This window comes from Bos javanicus, chromosome 8 (assembly GCF_032452875.1).
Source record: "Bos javanicus breed banteng chromosome 8, ARS-OSU_banteng_1.0, whole genome shotgun sequence".
NCBI lineage: Eukaryota > Metazoa > Chordata > Mammalia > Artiodactyla > Bovidae > Bos > Bos javanicus.
This window is the reverse complement of record NC_083875.1, coordinates 73,278,469-73,303,167: the sequence shown is the minus strand read 5'-3', so window position 1 is coordinate 73,303,167 and position 24,699 is coordinate 73,278,469. Positions and strand designations below refer to the sequence as shown.

Genomic DNA, 24,699 nt, shown 5'->3' with positions numbered 1-24,699 from the left:
TCCCAGTATTAAGAAAAATTCATAGCAATCATGTAGAATTGATCAATTATTGCAAATCAACTCAGATTACCAGAAGCACACCACTTGGAGTCCTGCACTTGGCTCTGTGTAATAAAGATCCAATGACAGGATTTCATCTTTTTCTTTTTTTGAGTATAGTTGACTTAAAATGTGTTAGTTTAAGGTGTACAGCAGAGTGCATCAGTTTACACATATACATATGCCCACTGTTTTTAATGTTTTCCCATATAGGCCATTACAGAGTACTGAGGAGAGTTTCCTGTACTATATAGTAGGCCTTATTATCAATAGTTATCTATTTTATATACAGTAGTGTATATGTAGCTGTGTATATGTCAATCTTCCAACTTACCCCTCCCCTCCTGTATCCCCTGGTAACCGTAAGGCTGTTTTCTCCATCTGTGACTCTACTTCTACTTTGTAAATAAGTTCGTTTGTACTATTTGTACATCACTTTGCCAAGGGTCCATATAGTCAAAGCTTTGGTTTTTCCAGAGTTGGACCACAAAGAAGACTGAATGCCAAAAAATTAATGCTTTTGAATTGTGGCGCTGGAGAAGACTCTTGAGAATTCCTTGAACTGAAAGGAGTTCAAACAAGTCAATCCTAAAGGAAATCGATCCTGAATATTCACTGGAACGACTGATGCTGAAGCTCCAATACTCTGGCCATCTGATGCAAAGAGCTGACTCATTGGAAAAGACCCTGATGCTGGGAAAGACTGAAGGCAGGAGAAGGGGATGACAGGATGAGATGGTTCATTGGCATCACTGACTCAATGGACACAAGTTTGAGCAAACTCCGAGAGATAGCGAAAGACAGGGAACCCTGGCGTGCTACAGTCCATGAGGTCACAAAGAGTCGGACACAACTGAGCTACTGAACAACAACTTTTTTTTAGATTTCACAAATAAGTAAGATCATATGAAGGATTTTGTCTCTTGTGGCTATTGCCTTGGAAATTCAGACTACTGGGTGTAAAGAACTGCCTCATTGGTTTATCTGCTGCTTCCCTGAACCTAGAGGGCATTATATCCATTGTGTTAATTGCTGATTATGCTTTAATGTCACTTATGTTTTATTACATTTTTGAACCATTATGCAGATAAAACCGAGAACTTTCTTGTTTAGTTCAGAAAAAGACACATGGGATCAAAGGTCTGAATGACAGAGCAGGTCAGCAGGTAGCCTGAGAGATCAGCTGGCAACAACTGGCACAATCAGGCATAAGCCATGTGAGAAACATCCCTGCCATCTCAACTACACTCCTGTCACTATCGTGTTGCTCTGCACAAAAACCAGAATGCAAGGGGCTGGGGACAGGCCACACTGTGGTGAGCTGGGCACTGCAAGGCAAAGCTCAGAGTAAACACCAGTCAGGTCTCATAATCCAAAGACAGAAAGAAGGCTTCACTCTGGGAAAGGTGGGGACCATTCCCTCTTATGTAAAAGAAAGAAAACTCAACCATTTTCTATCCTCTGAGCCAGTGGTCCCCAACTTTTCTGGCACCAGGGACCAGTTTTGTGGAAGACAATTTTTCTACAGACCAGCGGAACAGAAAATAGTTTTCAGGATGATTCTCATAAGGAGTTTGTAATCTAGATCCCTTGCATGCACAGTTAATAGGAGGGTTCACTCCTATGAGAATCTAATGGCACCATTGATCAGATAGCAGGCAGAGCTCAAGCGATGATGTGAAGGATGGGAAGTGGCTGTAAATACGGATGAAGCTTTCTTCACATGATCACCAGCCACTCACCACCTGCTGTGGGACCTGGTTCCTATTGGGTCACTGACTGGTATCAGCCCATGACCTGGGGGTTGGGGACCCCTGCTCTAAGCAATGACTTCTACAAAGCATTCGTTGTATAGAGTTGAGGGCATGACCTATAGTTCTCTCGTATGTGGTCCTCCTTCACCTTCTGATTGATCCCATTGGCACCTCTGGTGATCCCACTGACACCCACCTCCTAAGATCTTGGGTAGGGTCCTCTGTCCTGGATCATGCTCCTAACAACTTCAACTCCTCACCTATAGATGCTCTGGATTCTTAAGGCAGTACAGCCTTCTCTCTTCCATAACTTCCCAGAGATGAGGGCCTGAATATAATCCTTTTTCCATAGGCGGAATTGTTGGATGGTTCCCACTTTCCACCAAGAAGTTTAGCACAAGGTTCTGTACTTTAGAGGTGCAGGTCCTCAGCTCATGGCCTTTTGGTTTCTCAACAACCCAGCCCCTGGAGCACAAACCGACAACCCAACCACAGACCCTTCCCGGGCCTGGTACTCACACGTAGGCCAGAGTGGCGCTGAAGTGCTTATAAATGTAGGTCTCGAGAACAGGGTTGAAATGCTGGAACTTGATGTCTCCTATCAGTGAAATAATAAACACCTGCCAAAGGTGAAAAATATAAATAGCAGTACAGCACAAACCCTGGCATTCAGTCAACAAGCTGGGTCTCAATGTATGGGGTCTTTTCCTTCTCGATTATTCTGGCAGCGTCCCCAACATTACTATTCCAGAGCTGAAGAGAAGTCTCAGGTTTCTTTTTATTTAACATGAACAGAGAGACCATGAAGTGTCAGGCACTGTGGTAAATGCTGGGAGGAAGACAATACAATCCAGCACCCCTGGCCTCAGAGAGCTGACCGCCACAAAGAGCGGGCGGGCACAGGTAAACACGTCAGGGAAGAAAACGGAATCGGAGGGGGCAGGGTGTGGGGAGGGGTTTCCTGGAGAATAATAGATACTATCTCAAGGATACAGCTAATGAAATACTGAACGACGTCTCTCTCCTCAGCGCAGTGTGGGTGCCCCTAAAAACTGAACTTCACCAGATTTCTGGGTCTCAATTTTCTGCTCAGATGTTAACTCTTATCAGGTGCCATCTTATCACTACCAGACACACAACCAACAAATAACCACTTTGCACCTACTTATGATGCACGCATGCATGCTTAGTCACTCTGCCATTTTTGACTCTTTCCAACCCTATGGACTGCAGCCCACCAGGCTCCTCTGTCCATATTTCCCAAGCAAGAATACTAGAGTGGGTTGCCATTTCTTTCTCCAGGGGATCTTTGCCATCCAGGGATGAAACCTGGATCTCCGGCATCTCCTGCATTGCATGCGGTTACCTTACCACTGAGCCACCTGGGAAGCCCATGTTCTGGTTTAGGGCCAGACGATTTTAAATCAAGTTAAAGGGATTCCTTATGTCAAATGTAGTAAAATACCTCATTTTCCCGAATGAGAAAGAAAAAGCATATCAAAAAGGAAGATTTAACAGGAATTGAAGAAAAAAGGTCTTGACTATAAGTCAATCATATCTAGGTACCACCCTGGTGGTCCAGTGGTTAAGAATCCATCTTCCAATGCAGGGGACATAGGTTCAATCCTGGGCTGGGGAACTAAGATCCCACATGCCACGAGGCAACGAAGCCTGAGCACTGCAGCTAGAGAGAAGTTCAAGTTCAAGACCCATCACAGCCAAAAATAAATAAATAAAAAATTTAAGAAGTCAATTGTATCTAACATTACTTCTGGGAATGTTGCCTCAAGAATTCATCAGAGAGATGTATATAAATATTTATGCAGGAGGATATTGTCACCATTATTTATAATAGTGAACTATCAAAAACCACAAAGTTGTGAGAATGAACACTAGGTTAACATGCATAATTGCTTACCAGTGCATCAAACACGAGGAAGTCATATGTTTCATCATCTGACATTTCCATCATGATGTTAAAAAGTGCATCTAGTGTATCTTGCAAAAACTGAAGATAAGAAACAGAGAGGTTATCTGGTGAGTGCAGAAATATGAGGAGAATTAGATTTCAAAAGAAGAGGTTTAAAAATAGCATTTTCCTAAAAACTGGCACACTTGCTTCCCAATGCAGACTAAGGGTTATGTTTACACCCACTGGGTTCATTTAAGATGCTGAACTAAGGATGCAGTGGCTGTAGTCTTACCTGTGAATAAATAAACATACCTTCACAATCTCTCCTCCATCCACCTCCATTAACTTCTTCAAGTTGTGTTTAATATTCTGAGGGCTTGAGCGCCAATTTAACAAGCCTAACAGGTCAACTGGGAAGAACAACCACAAACCATAAGCGTTAGACACAGATGTGCAGAGCAACCCACACACACAGCTCTGCAGAGGAGATCACTGCTCCTGCAGGTGGCTAGAACCTTACGCAGTCTTTTAATTTACTGTCTCTTACCTAACTCAAAGAAAACCTTTTAGTAATCTTTCCTTCTTCACAGAGAAAAAAAACCAACCACAATTGTACAAGAACCTAAAACATTTCCTGAATAGAATGCACACCTCTCATGTAAGATATCACCGTCTTACACATGAATCACTAAAATAACCTACCGACCTTTAATTTGCTGTACTGCTTAATTTGTCCCTTGGATGCAGAGGGGAAAACAAACTTACAGATGTACATTAATTCATTTAAATATCACATCCACAGTGTAGAGATTTCACTGATTTTTTTTAACTTAAAAACAATTTATTTTATATTGGAATATCATTGATCTACAATGCTGTATTAGTTTCAGGTGTACAGCAAATGATTCAGCTATAGTGAGTGAGTGAAAGTCACTCTGAAATGTCCGACTCTTTGCAACCCCATGGACTACAGCCCACCAGGTTCTTCCGTCCATGGAATTTTCCAGGCAAGGATACTGGATGGGTAGCCATTCTTTTCTCCAGGGGATCTTCCCTGGGTCTCCCAGGAATCAAACCCGGGTCTCCTGCATTGCAGGCAGATCCTTTACCATCTCTGAACTACCAGGGAAGCCTGATTTAGTTATAAGAATATGTAATATGTATATGTAAAAAGAATATATAAATATTTTTTTTTTCAGATTCTATTCCCCATACAGATTATTACAGAGAATTGTTATATAAGAATAAATAAGAATTATATAGGAATATATAAGAATATATACTGTAATAATACTGAGTATACATAATATATAAGAATTATATGTAAGAATACACAGTAATGTATAATATGTAAATATATATAACACATAATTATATATATAAATATATAAAAATTATATATTCATATATATGTATATATGTTCTTTTTTAGATTCTATTTCCCATATAGATTATTACAGAGAACTACTCTGAGTAGAGTCCTGTGTGTTATTCAGTAAGTCCTTGATGGCTACCTATTATATAGGTATGTATATGTTATATATAGGTATGTATATGTTTTATAGGTATGTATATTTATTTCATAGGTGTGTATATGTTAATCTCAACCTCCTAATTTATCCCTCCACCCCACTTTTCCCCTTTGGTAACCAAGAACAGATTCTGTTTCATTTTATTTGTTTCATTTTTGAGATGAAGAAACTTAAGCTTTGTGAAATTAAATTACCCGCCTTAGATTACACAACTGCCAGAGAACAGCATGAATGGAATTTAATAACAGATTTTCTGATTCCCCAAAACCATGTCCTTGCTATTCTATCATACTCCCTCCCAGAGTTCTTCAAAGAAATAAAACAGATGGCAAATCAGATGGGTTGCTATACTGAAGGATGGTAGAACAGATGAATGGCCTGCAGGGTAACTCTGCGACAAAAATCTTTGGGTGTTTTTGGATTTAAAATGCAGAATTTGGGATCTATAAACCACTTACAATGGGCTTCCCTGGTGGTTCAGTGGTTAAGAATTCACCTGCAATGCAGGAGACCCAGGTTCGATCCTCGGGTCAGGATGATCTCCTGGAGAAGAAAATGGCAATTCAACCCAGTATGCTTGCCTGGGAAATCGCATGGGCAGAGGGGCCTGGTGGACTACAGTCCATGGGGTCACCAGGGTCAGACACGACTTAGCAACTACACAACCACAAGCCATTTACAGGTCTAATGAATGTCTAGATACTGAAAGTGTCACTTTAGTGTCATACTAAAGCAGGCATCTGGACCATTACTACTTTATCATTTTGTCTAGTACATCAAGTTACTATTACTATTCGTAGAGCATTTTTTAGTAAGCGTAGCACTATGTATTTTTAATCAATGGATCTGTATAAACACATATATAAGGAGTTGAAAATGCATTCTGTTCGTGAGAACAGCCAGTTTGCTTCAGTGTGTTTGTTTTACTGGCATGCACATGTTTAGTTCCTGGGAAGCCTCCAATGCCTAGAGACATCCCACTGTCAACAAAATAAAATCCCAATAGCATTCACAGTAGAAGGTGCTAAGGTCCCTCCTAGGGTTTGCCTGCCAGCCCATCACAGGCAGACAGATCAACTCAATACTCCCCAAGCTGTGGCATGCTCTTCAATCATTTCCTGTCTTTACTTCCCTTTGTTTGAAATGTCCAGAAATACTATACTGCTGTGACCAAAAATTCCGTTCAGGTTTTATCCATATGCTGTTACGGAGGGACTTCCCTGGTGGTCCAGTGGTTGAGAGTCTGCCTTCCAATGCAGGGAACACAGGTTTGATCCCTCATCAGGGAATTAGGTGGAGAAGGAAATGGCGGCCCACTCCAGTGTTCTTGCCTGGGGAATCCCAGGGACGGGGGAGCCTGGTGGCCTGCCGTCAATGGGGTCGCACGGAGTCAGACACAACTGAAGCGACTTAGCAGCAGCAGCAGCGGCAGCAGGGAATTAGGATTCCACATTCTACTCTACGGGACAACTAAGCCCACGCGCTGCAACTACCGAGCTCGCACACTCAGAAGCCTGCTTGGTGCAACTGGAGAGAAACCCGCGCACCACAGCCAACACCTGATGAAGCCAGTAAATGACGTGTGCTCAGTTGCTCAGTTGTGTCCGACTCTTGTGCAACCCCACGGACTATAGCCCACCAGGCTCCCCTGTCCATGGGATTTCCCAGGCAAGAATACAGGAGTGGGTTGCCATTTCCTTCTCCAGGGGATTTTCCCAACCAGGGATCGAACCCAGGTCTCCTGCATTTGCAGATGGATTCTTTACAGTCTGAGCCAACAGGGAAGCCCAAATAGGTAATAAATAAATACACTTTAAAATTTATTTTAAAAAAAAAGAAAAAAAAGATGTTATGGAAAAACCCAAGCAAACTTTTTGGCCAACCCAATGCTGTGGATTTGGTCAGCTGCTACTTCTACCTCAAGACTCATTTCAAACTTTATTCCCTCTAGGAAGACATAACCAATCATTCTGTTCTATCTGCACTCCTTGTCCATATATATGTACATTAGGACAAATAAGTAAGGACACACTTGACACCTCTTTGCCTCTTCCCATAGATTGAAACACTTGAGGGGAGGGACCATATTGTATTCATTCTTAAAGCCATCACAGTGCTAGCCACCTAGCAGGTGTTCAGTACACGCTGGATCAGACGGCATAGCAGGATGGAATCAAAACCAGCAGCCCCAAGGAAACTGGTAGTGTACACAAGACAATTCTTCACTCCTTACATAAATACTTCAGAACAGACACTGTGCTAGACCTATCCACTAGGCACTGTCCATTCCAGCTTCCCATCTCCTATTTCTGCCCGAGGCTAGTCAATCATTCTGTTCCACTGGTTACACTTCATTTCACGAGCGCTACCTAAGGAAAAGGACTTAGATACGCCATCAGCAGAGAAGAGTCGAGCAGCAGATTTTAGCATCTGCTAAGCACCCGCTCATCAGCCTAGAGGTTTATTCCCTAGAGATGCTTGCATGCTCCATCAGTGCTCATATTAAGGATGTATTTGGCAAAGGTGAACCATAAGGTCTTAGGGCAAGAAAAGTGGTGGCACAGTCACAGAAACAGGCCTAGACTCACCGTGTTTCTCGGATTCACACAGGTTGATGAATGGCTCTGACAAACTTCATTGCTGTATAGTATCTATCCCATTATATGGATGTACCAGAATTTGTTCATCCATTTTACTGTCAATGAACAACCAGATGGGGGAACGCTCTGCCAATCCAATGGTTAGGACCCCACACCTACACACCAAGGGTCTGGGTTCAATCCCTGGTCAGAAAACTAAGATCCTGCAAGCCAAAGCAGCACAGCCAAAAACAAAAAACAAAACAACGCCCCCAAAACCAGATGGGTTGTTTGTGGTTTTGAGACATCATAAACAACTGTGCTGTGTACATTCTCATATGCCTCCCGGTTTACAGGTACAGCTGCTTATCTGAGGTATAAAACTAGAGTATATTTCTGGGTTATCAGGAATGACCACCTTCAACCATATCAGATACTACCTAAATGTTATCCAAAGTTGTTTCAACTTACATCTCCATCAGAAGTATGTAGGAATTCATGATCCTCTAATTGACAGTCCTCAAATTTAGGGTAGTGATTACCTTTGGGAAAAGATCAGGACTGCAACATTTAAAAAAGAAAAAAATGACAAAAAAACACTAAATTTTGCTACAAATATGTATTTTCAGATCCAACTCCATTACTTATGAGTTCAGGCACAGTATTAGGTAAGGTGTTATAGAAAAACTTGAATGAACTTTTGGCCAGCCTAATATTTCAGTTTCTTAACTCAGCATTCTGATCAGCATATTGACATTAATGATAACAACATGGGTGTCTTCCTGTGCGAGGATGTCCATGGGTAAAATGAGACAGCTGTGAAAGCCTGGTGCAAGGCCTATACCTGCAGAGACTTGACTCCCCTCTCCCTTTTCTAGAACAAATCTATTCTCACCCTCCAAACGGTCCAGCAACAAAACGATCCCATATAAATCGAGCTGTTCTAGTTTCGAAAAAATTCATAAAGTAATGAAAGCACCTACAGGCTCTGTTTATGACAAAGTCCAGTGGCTTTTGACCTTTGGAGTCCAAACAGCCCTCCAAAGGCTAAGGAACAACACCTCTGGTCAGTCTCTGTGTAAAAGGAGAACAGATACATTCCTGATCAGCAAACGCCCTCGTAGAGTTGACGGTTTACTTATGTTCCTCAGCTGCTTCTTTCTCAGAATAAATTGAACTGGTTCTTTATCATTCCCATCATATTAGAAGAAAGCAGAGAAACAATAACACTTACGATCTGCTGCTGGGAATACCCTGTCTTTTCAAATATGCACAAGGCTGCCCTATCTGTCCCCTCTTCCTACTCTGTCCAGGCCGACAGCAGGTGAGATCAGGTGACTTGTCCAAGATGAACCAGCTAGCAAGTGGCAGAGCTGGGAACTGAACCCAGGCAACTGGCTCCAAATTCTCCTTATATATTTAAACAAAACTAAGGTTATGTTCTATGTACTGTTAACATTTTTCTATGTCTTTGTTTTGAAATCTTGAGTTGGCCCCAAAGTTCATTCATGTTTCTCTGAGGATGTTACAGAGGAACCTGAATGGACATTTTTGGCCAAGCCAGCTTTTTTCACAGTCTCATATATTTTATCATTTAATAACATTATAGACTTTGACCTCATCCCCAACTACTGGACATCTGGATTGTTTGCCGTGTTCCCCCATTATGAATAATAGGGAAACCTCCTCCTACAAAAATCTTTGTGCACATCCCTCATTGTCCATTTATGTTCACTTTCTAGGGGTCACAGTACTAGACCAAAGGGTCTGAAAATATTTAAAATCTCTGATACATCTTCTTAATCATTTCCAATATGATGCTAAAGCTGAAACTCCAGTACTTTGGCCACCTCATGCGAAGAGTTGACTCATTGGAAAAGACTCTGATGCTGGGAGGGATTGCGGGCAAGAGGAGAAGGGGACGACAGAGGATGAGATGGCTGGATGGCATCACTGACTCGATGGACGTGAGTCTCAGTGAACTCCGGGAGTTGGTGATGGACAGGGAGGCCTGGCGTGCTGCGATTCATGGGGTCGCAAAGAGTCAGACACAACTGAGCGACTGATCTGATCTGATCTGATTTAACCTTTTATCAACAATTTATTTATACTTACTTTTTCCCTAACAACGGTTATATCGTGGATGCAGTTTTGACATGTAAGCTCAGAATGCTTTCTAGCTTAATTTTTAAGGTGTTTCTCTTTTCCTAATTAATAGACTTTATTTTGGAGAAGGAAATGGCAACCCACTTCAGTATTCTTGCCTAGAGAATCCCATGGACAGGGGAGCCTGGTGGGCTGCTGTCCATAGGATCGCACAGAGTCAGACATGACTGAAGCAACTTAGCAAGCGTGCATGCACTGGAGAAGGAAATGGCAACCCACTCCAGTATTCTTGCCGGAAGAATCCCAGGGATGGAGAAGCCTAGTGGGTTGCCGTCCATGGGGTCGCAAAGAGTCGGACATGACTGAAGCGACTTAGCAGCAGCAGCCACAGCAGTCTTTATTTTTTTGAGCAGTTTTAGGCTTGCAGAAAAAATTAAGCCCAAAGTGCAGAGTTCCCAAATATCCTTTCAAGGTTGCAGAGTTTCCAGTATTATTAACATCCTGCATTACTGTAGTACCTTTATTACAACCGATGAGACAACACTGATAAAGATCATGAACTCAAGGCTGTCGTTTAAGTTGGGCTTCACTTTGTATATTCTGTGGGTATGGAAAAATGTCCAGTGGCATATATCCCTGTACCCATTAGGGTATCATTTAGCATATAGCTTTACTGTCCTAAAAATCCCTCTTCTTTGTCTGTTCATCCCTCCCTCTCTCCCCGAGCCCTTTGTAATCATGGATCTTTTCACGTCTTTATAGTTTCGCTTTTTTTCTGGCTTCATTTTTGGTGCATGCTTTTACTTTCCCATAAGTAACAGCTCTAAGCCTCACTCTACTGAGTCTAGACACTTGCTCAAGTTGAAATACTATCCATATTCTCTACCCAACCATGATTCACCAAAATAAATCTTTAGACCCTTTCTAAAGACTGAACACATGCTATCTGATGATCCTTGAGTGTCCCTTATATCTCAGCTGCTTTGTCTACCTTATCATCTCCCTAAGGCAGAGCCCCAACTCTTCTCAAAGGTCAAAGGGACAAATCATCCACACAGCACAGGAGATACAGAATTTTTAAAGCAAGTCCGCAGAGCATCTAACCCTTGGAGCACTATATCCAGCAGCACTCCTTAGAAATTACATAGGTTAAGTAAATAAGAAGCTGTTATTGGCTATCAAATGCCATGATATACACAAGAGAAGTTAAAATTGCTATCAGATTTCAAGAAGGGACAGAGTAAAGCTGACTCTGAACTGTTCAGCTGATTTTATGAAAACTCTCTGACTGCTTGAGGAAAAAAATGGGGAAAGAGGAGTCTACATGGCAACAAAGGGAAAGGCTAACAGGAAATCCTCCCTGCTCTTTGCCATCCTTCTTGAGCAAGGCACGGATATTTGCCTGCCAGTGTCCTTCCCCTGCTACCACAATCTCTCATTACACACATTATACAAAGAACAGTATTAGAGCTCTTTGCTGCACTGAAGGAATGAAACATAAGACCTTCAAATTTTACAGCCTCCATTAGAATACATTTGTAGGTTTTACCATATTTAAAAAACACCAGGTTTTTCATCCTGGTTCAAAGATAGACAAAGAAGCCTCATAAAAAGCTTTAGCTATCTAATAGTTTACCTAGAACATCACGCAAAGAGCAGAATCCAGAAAGCCTAGGACCCCATCTCAGAAGACTGATGGTCCAGTCTCTTGAATTTAACAAAGGAGCCCAGGAGGACCCAATAGAAAACCCATTCTGGTGTCATTCTGGTCACCATGCCTACCATTCTGGGTGAGCTTCGTGGAACATATGAGGGTGGCAATCTGAAAGCTGTCCTTTGTGCTGTCTTTGGCTGGTGCAAAGTTGGCTGAGTTTTTAGATGCTTGGAGCTCCTTTTCTTCCATCTCCACCTTGGTTCCAGGCAAGGTCAGGTAGAATTTAGCATCTTCCATCTTCTTGTTGTCACCCTGCAAAGGAAGCATGTCAGGGACTCCAGAGAGTAGACAAAATCCCTTGGATGCAAATAAAATAATATTTATCATGAGCACAGTGTATTTCTAGCATAAGAAAGTTTTTATAGTAGATCCCTTCTAACTCTGAGGTGTTATGATATTTTTCAAAAATCTGAGCCTAGAAATAATTTAAACATTGTATGAAAATGGAATAAGTAATGAAGCAGAAATCAGTATCCTAGTCTGTGTTATAAATACGTAAGTAAAGAGTAAGGATGGTTTTCTTGAATGTGTAAATTGTCACAGTTATACTTCATTGGGTCCCCTGAGAAGAAAGAGCCAGCCATGGCTTCCAACACTAATTCTGAGCTCAGGAGCTATTAACAGAAATACACTTCAGGCAGCTTCATCTCAGAAAAGCTATCAACTGAAAAAATCCTCCTTGATGTTGTTGGACAAATGAGATCTTCTCAATATCTACTTTCGACTCTAAAATCTCAGTGGGAATGACAGCTCTGCAGCACTCAGATGGAAGAATAAGGACAAAACTGATACCGGAGGAAGAGGGGCCCCAGAGCACAGAAACGGTGCCTGGCTCATGCTGATATGAAAACCACATCCTACCACACCCACCACCACACCCACCACCTGCTAACCCAGCCCAACAGCGCAGTTATCAACACTCCACAAGGGGTGATGCAAAGAACAGAAAGCCAGAGAACAACCTCTGGCTGTTCACCTCCATGAAGCCATTTGCAGAAGAAGGAGGGACTATTCTTTAAAAAAAAAAAAAAAATTTTTTTTTTTCTTGGCCATGCTGAACAGCATGTGGGATCCAAGTTTCCCAACCAGGGATCGAACCCACGCCCCCTGCAGTGGAAGTGTGACTGGCTGTCCCCACTGGACCATCAGGGAAGTCCCAGGACCATCATTTATTAGACTGAAGGGGATGGGAGTCCAGGAAGCTAGTGTGACCACAGTCCTCTGGGATTCGAGACTGGTAGGTGCGAACACATACAGCTCTAGAGAAGATTCTGATAGTTATACACGAAGTCTAAAAGGAGTTTTCAGAATCATTTTCAGAGGGAGTAAGGAGGTCCTCAGCCTCTTTCTTTAGCACCACCTTATACACCACCAGATCGTGCCTCCCGTCCTGCAGAGTGGTGCCATTTATGTTCATCAGCTTCACAAAGGACACGCCAAAGGCTCGCTCCGATTTATCTCTGGCTGAAAAGACAAGAATATATGTCTGAGCGGGACAGAAGAATACCAGGAGTGATGGCTATGACAGCTGATGGCTCTGCAGTCAGGTGTTTGACTGCACACTCATTAGTTCAGTGAGCTCCAACAAGCCATATGGATTATCCATGTCACTGCCTCCCTGAAGGAAATAGTTCCTTAACTGAAATCTTCTGGTGCCCCCCACACATACCCTGCTCTTCCTATATTTATGAATGAATGACAATAGAATCCACTCAAACATCCAATCAGAACAATGAGTATCGACACTGACCCCACCTCCAGGCTAACCCCACATCCTAAGAGCCTCTGGACACCTCTTCTCTCCATTCCTGCTGTTCCCTCCTGAGTCCAGGCCACCCTCATCACTTCCCTGTATTCCCATAAGCTCTTCATAACAGGTCTCTCTGTCTTTAGCCCTTCAACCACCCAGCATCTCTCCATTCTTTGGTATGAATTTCCAAAATCAAACCTAATCAGGTCAAATGCCATGCTTCCAAACCATTCCATGGGCTATTTCACTACTGCTGTTTTAAAACAGACTCAGTATGTATGTATGTACACTCTGTATATATGTATTTAGTTATATTTTGTTGCACTGGGTCTTTGATGCTGTGCACAGGCTTTCTCTAGCTGTGCTGAGCAGGGACCACTCTCTAGTTGTGTATGGGCTTCTCATTGCAGCAGCTTCTCTTATTTGGAGCATGGGCTCTAGAGCACAGGCTGAGTAACTGTGGTGCATGGGCTTAGTTGCTCCTCAGCAAGTAGGATCTTCCCAGACCAGTGATGAAATCCATGACCCCAGCATTGGTAGGCAGATTCCCAGCCACTTGACCACCAGGGAAGTACCTCAGCAAGTATTTTATTTATTATATTTCAAGGTTTGTGGACAGCAAGGAGATCAAACCAGTCAATCCTAAAGGAAATCAATCCTGAATATTCACTGGAAGGACTGATGCCGAAGCTCCAATATTTTGGCCACCTGATGCGAAGAGCCTGCTCATTGGAAAAGACCCTGATGCTGGGAAAGACTGAGGGCAGGAGGAGAAGGGGCGACAGAGGATGAGATGGTTGGATGGCATCACCAACTCCATGGACACGAGCTTGAGCACACTCCGGGAGACAGTGAAGGACAGGGAAGTGTGGTGTGCTGCAGTCTGTGGAGTTGCAAAGAGTCAGACACAACTTAGCCATTGAACAATAACAAAGTTGTGATGCCATCTAAGGTTTCTGTTCCTCTCTTTTTCCAAGATGCCAATGTGCCAGGAAAAGGGGTTATGTGTTTCTTATGGCATCTGGGAGGGAGAATCCAGCCTCTTGAGGAAGGAAAGGGCCTCCCTCCTGGTCTTCAGAGTTGGCCTCTGAGCTCACCATGTTCCCTACTCAGATGTCTATGGCTGGGGTGGCTCGTGGCCCCTTCTCCCCACAGGCACACCTCTAAGCTCTGCTAGGTCTCGTGTGTCTCCAGACTGGCTGAGCAGGTATCTGTTATGAAAAGATTATACTATAGTCTGTTCATATGTTCTCCTCTCAATGGCCACTTGGGCCGTGTCCAGTTTGGTTGGGGATACCATGACTAAAGCTGTTATAAATAGATAACCAAATCACCACCACCACCCATATACTTGCAATCCCCAATCATTTTGGCACCAGGGACTGGTTTCATGGAAGATAATTTCTCCACAACCAGGGGCAGGAGGAATGGTTTCAGGATGATTCAAATGCATTACATTTATTGTGCACTTTATTATTATTGCATCAGCTTTACCTCAGATCATCAGGCATTAGACTCCAGAAGGTAGGGACTCCTGACCTATACAACACTCTTTAATGGCTCCTCTACAAGATGGTCTGAAAAGAATCTTCACTTTTCATGACCCTGCTCCAGCCTGCCTGGAATCAGACTGCCAAGGTGTCAATCTGGGTTCTTACTAGCCCTGTGACCTTGGGCAAAGTGAAAGTAAAAGTCACTCAGTCATGTCCAACTCTTTGCAACCCCATGGACTTCTCCATGGAATAGCCAGGCCAGAATACTGGAGTAGGTAGCTGTTCCCTTCTCCAGGGGATTTTCTCAACCCAGGGATCGAACCCAGCTGAGCCACCAGGGAAGACCAAGAATACTGGAGTGCGTAGCCTATCCCTTTTCCAGCAGATCTTCCCAGGAATTAAATCAGGTTCACCTGCATTGAAAGGGGACTCTTTACCAGCTGAGCTACCAGGGAAGCCCAACCTTGGGCCTAACATCTCTGTGCCTCACTTTCCTTATGTACAGATGTGGATAAAAGTAGTATGGATCTTATCAGACTACTGTAGATACTAAACAAGACAGTGTATAAATATAAATACCACATGGTATTTGGTACAAACTAAGAACTTGAGAAATGCTCCTTCAGTATAATGTAGAACTGGACGAAATTGCTAATATTTGACTATTTGCTACTGACCTATAAAACTGGCACTTTAAGATGGCTCAATTTAATATTATAATTGCTCCCACTTCAGCAGCCCTTTCCTTTTTCAAACACATTTCTCCACCATCACCCTTCGCTGGGTTAACCTCTGCTATCTTCGAGGCTCAGACAGGATGTAGGAAATCTTAGGAGTTGTAGGAAATCCCCAGGCAGGGTTGGGTGCTAGGCTTACAACTCCACATTTGCTGTTGTAACACGTCACATTGATCTGACCTTCATTGTCTGTTTTCATAGTCATCTTTCTAACTAGATCACAGAGACTTTTCAGAGCAGCGCCTGAGTCCTGTCTGCTATTATCTATTGAGGGCCTGGCCTGCAGTCTGGTAGGCAGACGGCAGTCAAAAATTTCAGTTTGGAAGGAAGGACTGGACTTTCATGCAGTGCTGAATAAGAAAAACACTTCCAGACACTTGTGATCAATCGGAAAATAAACAATATTCTCCTTTGTTCGTACTTTAGAAATGTCAACTCATGAACTATGATCTAAAATTTGAAATAGTTCTTTCATTAGAAAAAAATTGGGGAAAGTAGAGATTAAAAACTTTTCTGGCTTCAGGATTTCTCAGCAATATGACAACATACACTGTGAATGCCTAAGAGGAAAATATAATACACAAGCATTTCCTATCTCTATCCAACTGTGAAACTCATTGTGTCAGAGAACATCTATTAGCATCTTAGAGAACCTTAGTACTCACAGAACACATTTTGGGGAAATTCTGATACAGAATGAACAACACAAATCCTGGAAACCTAGAAAAATTCATTAAAAAATATTTCCTTAGCACCAGTGAATCCTCAAAGATGCCAAATATCTTGTTCTACAGACACACAAAAGTGCTGTCAAGCAGGAGGTTTTTTTGATGAAAGATATTGTTTTGATGAAAGTATGTCACAGACCTCCTAATACTTACATTCCTGAGACGACCGGTGTCGGAAGGTAAACCTTATATGGCAGCGAGTAACTTCTTCTATAGCAATGGACACCTGTATAATAATTCAGAATTACGAGTTTATATTAATTCAGTCCTTGGCATGCAAAGCTCATTTTATAAAATGAGGCCCATTTTAGTATCTGGTCATAAGGAGTCATTGTGATAGAGTGAGATTTCGTGGAGGACTTCATTCAAGAGAGCTTTAGCTATTTCTCAAAACCAAGTGAAGCTCAAGAGATCATCTTTGCTATTTATCATAGATTCTGAAAGCGGAGATACTACAAATTTCTAGTGTCTTCTCAAGTATGAAGCAGGAGATGCTTCAGAGTGAAAACATCAGTACCTGTACCTTTCAGACTACAAGCTGTACGTGAATACAATAACATTTAGGGACTATAACAGAAGGAAAGGGCTTTCCTGGTTGCTCAGTGGTAAAGAATCTGCCTGCCAAGGCAGAAGACCCACGATCGATTCCGGGGTCGGGAAGGTTCCCATGAGAGGGAAATGGCAACCCATTCCAGTATTCTTGCCTGGAGAAACCCATGGACAGAGGACCCTGGCAGGCTACAGTCCATGAGGTCACAAAGAGTCAGACATGACTGAGCACATACACACACTAGAACAAAAAGATAAAATACTGGAGAAAAGGAAGCTTTTTCTTTTTGCTGCTTATATGTAGAGAAGAGACAGGGAAAACAGAGGCATGGGGCAATGTAGAGAGCAGAGAATTTGTGGCAAGAGTTTAATTATGGTGTGGTTATATAGTGGACTATTGTGCAAATATCTATCAAATCTCAACATGAATCAGCCATAGGTATACATATATCCCCTCCCTTTTGAACCTCCCTCCCAGCTCCCTCCCCATCCCACCCCTCTAGGTTGATACAGAGCCCCTGTTTGAGGTTCCTGAGGCACACCGCAAATTCCCATTGGCTCTCTATTTTACATATGATAACGTAAGCTTCCATGTTACTCTTTCCATACATCTCATTCCGTCCTCCCCTCTCCCCATGTCCGTAAGTCTATTCTCTATGTCTGTTTCCCCACTGCTGCCCTGTAAGTTCTTCAGTACCATTCTTCTAGATTCCATATATATGTGTTAGAATACGATATTTATCTTTCTCTCTCTGACTCACTTCACTCTGTATAATAGGTTCTAGGTTCATCCACCTCATCAGAACTGATTCAAATGCGTTCCTTTTTATGGCTGAGTATTATTCTATTGTACCTATGTACCACAATTTCTTTTTTTTTTAATTTTATTTTTAAACTTTACATAATTGTATTAGTTTTGCCAAATATCAAAATGAATCCACCACAGGTATACATGTGTTCCCCATCCTGAACCCTCCTCCCTCCTCCCTCCCCATACCATCCCTCTGGGTCGTCCCAGTGCACTAGCCCCAAGCACCCAGTATCGTGCATCGAACCTGGACTGGCAACTCGTTTCTTACATGATATTTTACATGTTTCAATGTCATTCTCCCAAATCTTCCCACCCTCTCCCTGTCCCACAGAGTCCGTAAGACTATTCTATACATCAGTGTCTCTTTTGCTGTCTCGTACACCGGGTTATTGTTACCATCTTTCTAAATTCCATATATATGCGTTAGTATACTGTATTGATGTTTTTTTATCCATTCATCTCTTGACGGACATCTAGGTTGCTTCCATATTCTAGCTATTGTAAACAGTGCTGCAATGAACAAGGGATACACGTGTCTTTTTCAATTTTGGTTTCCTCAGGGTATATGCCTAGGAGTGGGATTGCTGGGTCGTATGGTGGTTTTATTCCTAAACTTGCATGCACAGCATGATTCAAGACATATTAAGTATGTAAAATTGTGGAGGATGGTTCAGTTCAGTTGCTCAGTTGTGTCCGACTCTTTGCGACCCCATGGACTGCAGCACGCCAGCCTTCCCTGTCCATCACCGACTCCCGGAGTTTACTCAAGCTCATGTCCATGGAGTTGGTAATGCCACCAAACCATTCCATCCTCTGTCGTCCCCTTCTTCTCCCACCTTCAATCATTCCCAGCATCAGGGTCTTTTCAAATGAGTCAGTTCTTCACATCAGGTGGCCAAAGTATTGGAGTTTCAGCTTCAGCATCAGTTCTTCCAATGAATATTCAGGACTGATTTCCTTTAGGATTGACTGGCTGGATCTCCTTGCAGTCCAAGGGACTCTCGAGTCTTCTCCAACACCACAATTCAAAAGCATCAATTCTTCGACACTCAGCTTTCTTTATGTTCCAACTCTCACATTCATACATAACTACTGGAAAAACCATAGTTTTGACTAGACGGACCTTTGTTGGCAAAGTAATGTCTCTGCTTTTGCATATACTATCTTGGTTGGTGATAACTTTTCTTCCAAGGAGCAAGCGTCTTTTAATTTCATGGCTGCAGTCACCATCTGCAGTGATTTTGGAGCCCCCCAAAAAAGTCTTGCCACTGTTTCCCCATCTATTTCCAATGAAGCAATGGCACCAGATGCCATGATATTAGTTTTCTGAAAGTTTAGTTTTAAACCAATTTTTTCACTCTCATCTTTCACATTCATCAAGAGGCTCTTTAGTTTTTCTTTGCTTTCTGCCATAAGGATGATGTCATCTGCATATCTCAGGTTATTGGTATTTCTCCCAGCAATCTTGATTCCAGCTTGTGCTTCATCCACCCCCGCATTTCTCATGATGTACTCTGTACATAAGTTAAATAAGCAGGGTGACAATATATAGCCTTGACGTACTCCTTTTCCTGTTTGGAACCAGTCTGTAGTTCCATGTCCAGTTCTAACTGTTGCTTCCTGACCTGCATACAGATTTCTCAAGAGGCAGATCAGGTGATCTGGTATTCCCATCTTGTTAAAAATTTTCCACAGTTTGCTATGATCCACACAGTCAAAGACTGTGGCGTAGTCAATAAAGCAGAAGTAAATGTTTTTCTGGAACTCTCTTGCTTTTTTGATGATCCAGCAGATGTTGGCAATTTGATCTCTGGCTCCTCTGCCTTTTCTAAATCCAGCTTGAACATCTGGAAGTTCACAGTTCACTGCCTGGCTTGGAGAATTTTGAGCATTACTTTGCTGGCATGTGAGATGAGTGCAATTGTGCAGTAGTTTGAACATCGTTTGGCATTGCCTTTCTTTGGGATTGGAATGAAAACTGATCTTTTCCAGTCCCATGGCCACTGCTGAGTTTTCCAAATTTGCTGGTATGTTGAGTGCAGCACTTCGACAGCATCATCTTTTAGCATTTGAAATAGCTCAACTGGAATTCCATCACCTCCACTAGCTTTGTTCACAGTGATGCTTCCTAAGGCCCACTTGACTTTGCATTCCAGGATGTCTGGCTCTAGGTGAGTGATCACATCATCGTGGTTCTTCTGTGTATTCTTGCCACCTCTTCTTAATATCTTCTGTTTCTGTTAGGTCCATACCATTTCTGTCCTTTATTGTGCCCATCTTTGTGCATTTATTATGCCTCCAACCATTGTGGAGGATGGTTACTTCTGAATTAAGATACAAGGGCAATTTATTTTTTAGTTATTTAGAGTTTTTAAGACTCTGACAATCAGAAAGTCAACGTGGATAAGCAACAAAGTTCCATTGTACAGCACAAGGACCTATATTCAGTATCCTGATCTCAGTCATAATGGAAAAGAATATTCAACAGAATATATATATATATGGATGAGCTTCTCGGGTGGCTCAGTGGTAAAGGATCCCCCTGCTAATGCAGGAGATGTGGTTCTATCGGGTCGGAAGGATATCCTGGAGACAGAAATGGCAACTCACTCCAGTATTGTTGCCTGGGAAATTCCATGGACAGAGAAGCCTGGCAGGCTACAGTCCATGGGGTAACAAAGAGTTAGATAGGACTTAGTGACTAAACAAAAACTAGAAATACATATAGATAATGGAATTGCTTTGCTGTACAGCCAAAATTAACACAGCACTGCAAATAAATTATACTTCAATTATAAAATAATAAAAAAAGAAAGAGCTAGTGGAGCCTAGGTTTCAGAAAAAGTGGGCTCTAGTGTAGACTCTGACAGAGAGCAGCTAGAGGAACATGGCTGCTTCACTTCTCTGAGTTCAGTTACCTCTTTAGAAAAAGGGCTACTGTTGGGACTTCCCTTGTGGTCCAGTGGTTAAGACTCTGCCTTCCAATGCAGGTGGTACCCAAGTTGGATCCCTGGTGGGAGAACTAAGATCCCCCATGCTGCTCAGTGTGGTGAACGATTAACAAGAAGAAAAAGGGGTACTGTAACTCAGGCCATTTCAGTTGCAGAGCTATTGCAAGGCTCACATGAGCTGACTGATCTCAAGAGCGCTTTGGAATCTGAAAACCACGTAATTAAATTGAAAAGAGGCCCAGCAAACTTGGTTAGAGGCCAAGAAGGAGAGAAATGTTAGGAAACTGCTCATGAAAGTGTGAAAATTTCCATTTGGTGCTGGACCATCTTGGCAGCCTCTTACATCATTACAACCACAAGTTTTTCTCCAAATTTCAACACGTTGACAAACTAGAACGTTATTTAAGATTTCTGAAGTTTCTGAAAGAGAAATGCTCTTCTAAAGAATTACGATGATCAGTTCATTTCTTATGGCACACCACAGGCAACCTGTGTAAAACTTCAGGATAAAGGAGGAAATCACTGGTGGGTAAAAGGGTCATTTGTGGAGATGTGTTTGGACCTACAGTCTGTCAAACAGAGAAGTAAGTCAGAAAGAGAAAAACAAATATAGTATATTAATGCATATATGTGGAATCTAGAAAAATGATACAGATGAACCTACTTCAGGGCAAGAATAGACACACAGACATAGGGAACAGATGTGTGGACAAAGGGGGTGGGATGAATCAGGAGATTGAGATTGACATATATACACTACCACGTGTAAAACAGAGAGCTAGTGGGAAGCTGCTGTATGGCATAAGGAGCTCAGCTCAATGCTCTGTGATGACCTAGAGGGGTGGGATAGGGGAGTCGGGTGGGAAGAAGGGTCAAGGGCGGGGGTATATGTATACATATAGCTGACTCACTTCACTGTGCAGCAGAAACTAACACAACATTGTAAAGCAACTATATCCTAATTTTAAAAAAGAAAGGAATCTAAAAGAGGTTTCATGTATGACAGAAGTTACTGATAGCACATTCTCACCTTGACGGTCTCATACCAACAGGGCTGCTTGACTTGATAATACACCACTGATTTGTACTCAGAAATGCCTTCATATCCAGCACCAGGATGAATCGCTTTCTTTGGATGGAAAGAAAAAATTAGGAGGTGATAATATTATCTAGACAGTCAGGGTACTCCACATGGCTAGCGCATGTCTTACATTGGCATCCATAAGCTGATTACCTCTGGGGTGAAGAGTGAGATGACTTTCTAAGAAGATGTGCTACATGTATACAATGGAAGACTACTCATCCATAAAAAGGAATGAAATAATGCCATTTGCATCAACATGGATGAACCAGAGATTGTCATACTAAGTGGTGAAGTGAGTCAGACAGAGAAAGACAAATATGAAATCACTCATATGTGGAATCTAAAGTGTGACAGACATGAACTTATTTACAAAATGCAAACAGACTCATGGACATAGAAAACAAACTCTTGGTTTCCAAAGGGGAAGGTTGAGGAGTGGGAATAATTAGGAACTTGAGATGAAAAGATACGCACTATTCTATATAAAATAGGTAACAAGGACCTACTGTACAGCACAGGGAACTATATGGAATATGTTGTAAAAACCTACATGTTAAAAGAATCTAAAAAAGAATATACATAGATGATCGATAGATAATGCTGTACAGATAGACACTTGGCTGTATACCTGAAACAAACACAACACTGTAAAGCAACCATATGTCAATAAAAGAAATTAATTTAAAATGACTGAGTTTTGGGCTTCCCCAGTGGCTCATTGGTAAAGAATCTGCCTGCCAATGCAGGAGACACAGGTTTGATCCCTGATCTGGGAGGATCCCAAAGCAACTAAGCCCAGGCACCGCAACTCTTATGTCTGTGCTCTAGAGTCTGCAAGCCGCAGTTACTAAGCCCATGTGCTACAACTACTAAAGCCCGCATGCCCTAGAGCCTGTGCTCCGCAACGTGAGAAGTCACTGCAATGAGAAGCCTGCACACCCCAACTAGAGAGTAGCCCCCAAACACCACAAACTAGAGAAAAGCCCAGCAAAGCCAAAAATAAATTAATTAAATTATATATTAAAAAAAAAAAAAGAGAGTGAGTTTCTAGCACTTTGAGGGTCCAAGTATCTTGATGCGTAGTTGCTAAGGCAGCCAGTACCAGCTTAACATTCCTCTTTGCTGGAACTTTTATTCTCTCTTCCATTCCAACCATATACTGTCCTTCCTTCCTTTCTTCTTTCCTCTTTCAGCGAATGGAGGTCTAATGAGGGTGACCCAGAGCTAAGCACACTGCATACATAAAGCCGTGTGAGGTCCTGTCTACACTCTTGTTTTAAGGACTTGGTACGTAGGTGTGGTGTGTCCACTAGAACTTAGGGTTGTGGCTCTTCCTAGAAAGGAACCACTTAGAGAAGTAGAGTCAGGCCTCCGTGGGGGTACTTCCAAGCTAGTTAGCAAAGCCACGATGTGTAGTTGAACTCTTGGGGCGAAAGGGCTCTCCTAACAGCACAAAGAAATCACTCCCAATTGTGGCCCACGGCATTCTGCTTCTCCCTCTATGCAGAGGACAACTTGTCTTTAAACAACTGATTCCTTCGAAGACAAGCACATCCCCAGGAAGTGGTGGATGTTGTACTCTGCTGTGCCCTCACCACGATGCACTCAGTGAATGGAGTGGACTCCCCAGCAGGTAACTATGGCTCACACAAGAGGAGCCAGAGGTCACTCGGGCAGTAAAAGCCTGCTGTGACCACCCCTTGCCTATCCTCCTCCATGACGTCAGAATCAAGACTTAACTTCTGTTGGAGGAACAATGGACCGGAAGTCAGGACACCTGTGTCTGTTTCCTGCATCACCTCTGGGTCCTGTGCTTCCCTGAGAGAACACCTTATCCTCTCTGGGCTGCAGTTTGATGATCTCTAAAACTAAAAAGCATGGTAGTTGACCTCGAACCAAGAGCCCTTCCAGTGTAACAGCTCTAAGCAGTGCACTTCCACTGGTTCAGCTCACCCAGGTGGAGGACCTGTACCCTCCAGATCGAAAGGAGGACCTTATCAGATTGAAAGTGTCTAAATTACTTGAAAATGATTAAGAATCTCTACATCAGGGGCTTCCCTGGTAGCTCGGTGGTAAAGAATCCGCCTGCCAAAGTAGGAGACGTGCATTTGATCCCTGATCTGGGAAGATCCCATATGCCTTGGCACAAACTAAGCCCATGCACCACAACTATTAGGCCCAGGAGCTGCAACTGCTGAGTCCATGTGCTTCAACTGCTCTACCCAAGAGCCTGTGCTCTGCAAAGGGAAGCCACTGCAATGAGGAGCCTGCACACTGCAAGAAAGGGTAGCCCCACTCACTGCAACTAGAGAAAGCCTGTGTGCAGCAATGAAGACCCAGTGCAGCCGAAAATAAATCAATAAAAAGGAGAGGGAGGGAATCGCTACATTAGAAATGTACACCTGAAATCCTGGTGGCTTGAGGTCTTTCTCAGCACAGGAGAAATAATAAAATTAAGAATCTATGTGAATTTATTAATAAAACTGGTAACTGCTATTCACAAATTTAATGGGCTTCCTACGTTTTTCTTGTGAAACACCAAATCCACTCTACAGTGAAGAACAATTAACGTCAGGCCTGAAGTCCTGTAAAGGAGTGTGTGATGGCAGTGGGACTACCGGGAACATACTAACCTCCAGGAGCCTGCCCTCCTCGTCATGTACAGACATGGTCACCTCCACGTTCTTTGGTGTCTTCTTTTTCCCCTTGTCAAACTCCCCATGGATCAGGGTGACATAAATATCATTCCGAACATCTCCTGCAATACAACAATCCATCCTGTGAGTGGTGCTACCTGGAGTCATTTTTAAATTTCAGAGTGTAATAAGATGTAAATTATATGTAAAATATAAAATGCTCTGACTTTGTAATAAATCATTTACATAGGAGTTTTTATATGTATTGTTCCCAATAGCTTACCTCATTTTACCTCTCCAGACATAGCACAGTGTCTCTGAAGT

The 24,699-nt window shown here is 42.6% G+C and overlaps 1 protein-coding gene across 3 annotated transcripts in view; it reads right to left on the bottom strand.

Moving 5' to 3' along the window:
* Nucleotides 1-24,699, bottom strand: part of DOCK5 (dedicator of cytokinesis 5) — a 283,905-nt gene that overhangs the window by 89,314 nt on the left and 169,892 nt on the right. For all 3 annotated transcript variants that reach the window (XM_061425870.1, XM_061425871.1, XM_061425872.1), the window contains 8 exons: nucleotides 24,373-24,497; nucleotides 21,686-21,784; nucleotides 16,498-16,570; nucleotides 12,997-13,100; nucleotides 11,705-11,888; nucleotides 4,018-4,115; nucleotides 3,712-3,801; nucleotides 2,313-2,413 (listed from right to left, as the gene is read on the bottom strand). In XM_061425870.1, coding sequence (XP_061281854.1) covers nucleotides 2,313-2,413; nucleotides 3,712-3,801; nucleotides 4,018-4,115; nucleotides 11,705-11,888; nucleotides 12,997-13,100; nucleotides 16,498-16,570; nucleotides 21,686-21,784; nucleotides 24,373-24,497 — 874 coding nt within the window. The remainder of the gene's footprint in view (nucleotides 1-2,312; nucleotides 2,414-3,711; nucleotides 3,802-4,017; nucleotides 4,116-11,704; nucleotides 11,889-12,996; nucleotides 13,101-16,497; nucleotides 16,571-21,685; nucleotides 21,785-24,372; nucleotides 24,498-24,699) is intronic.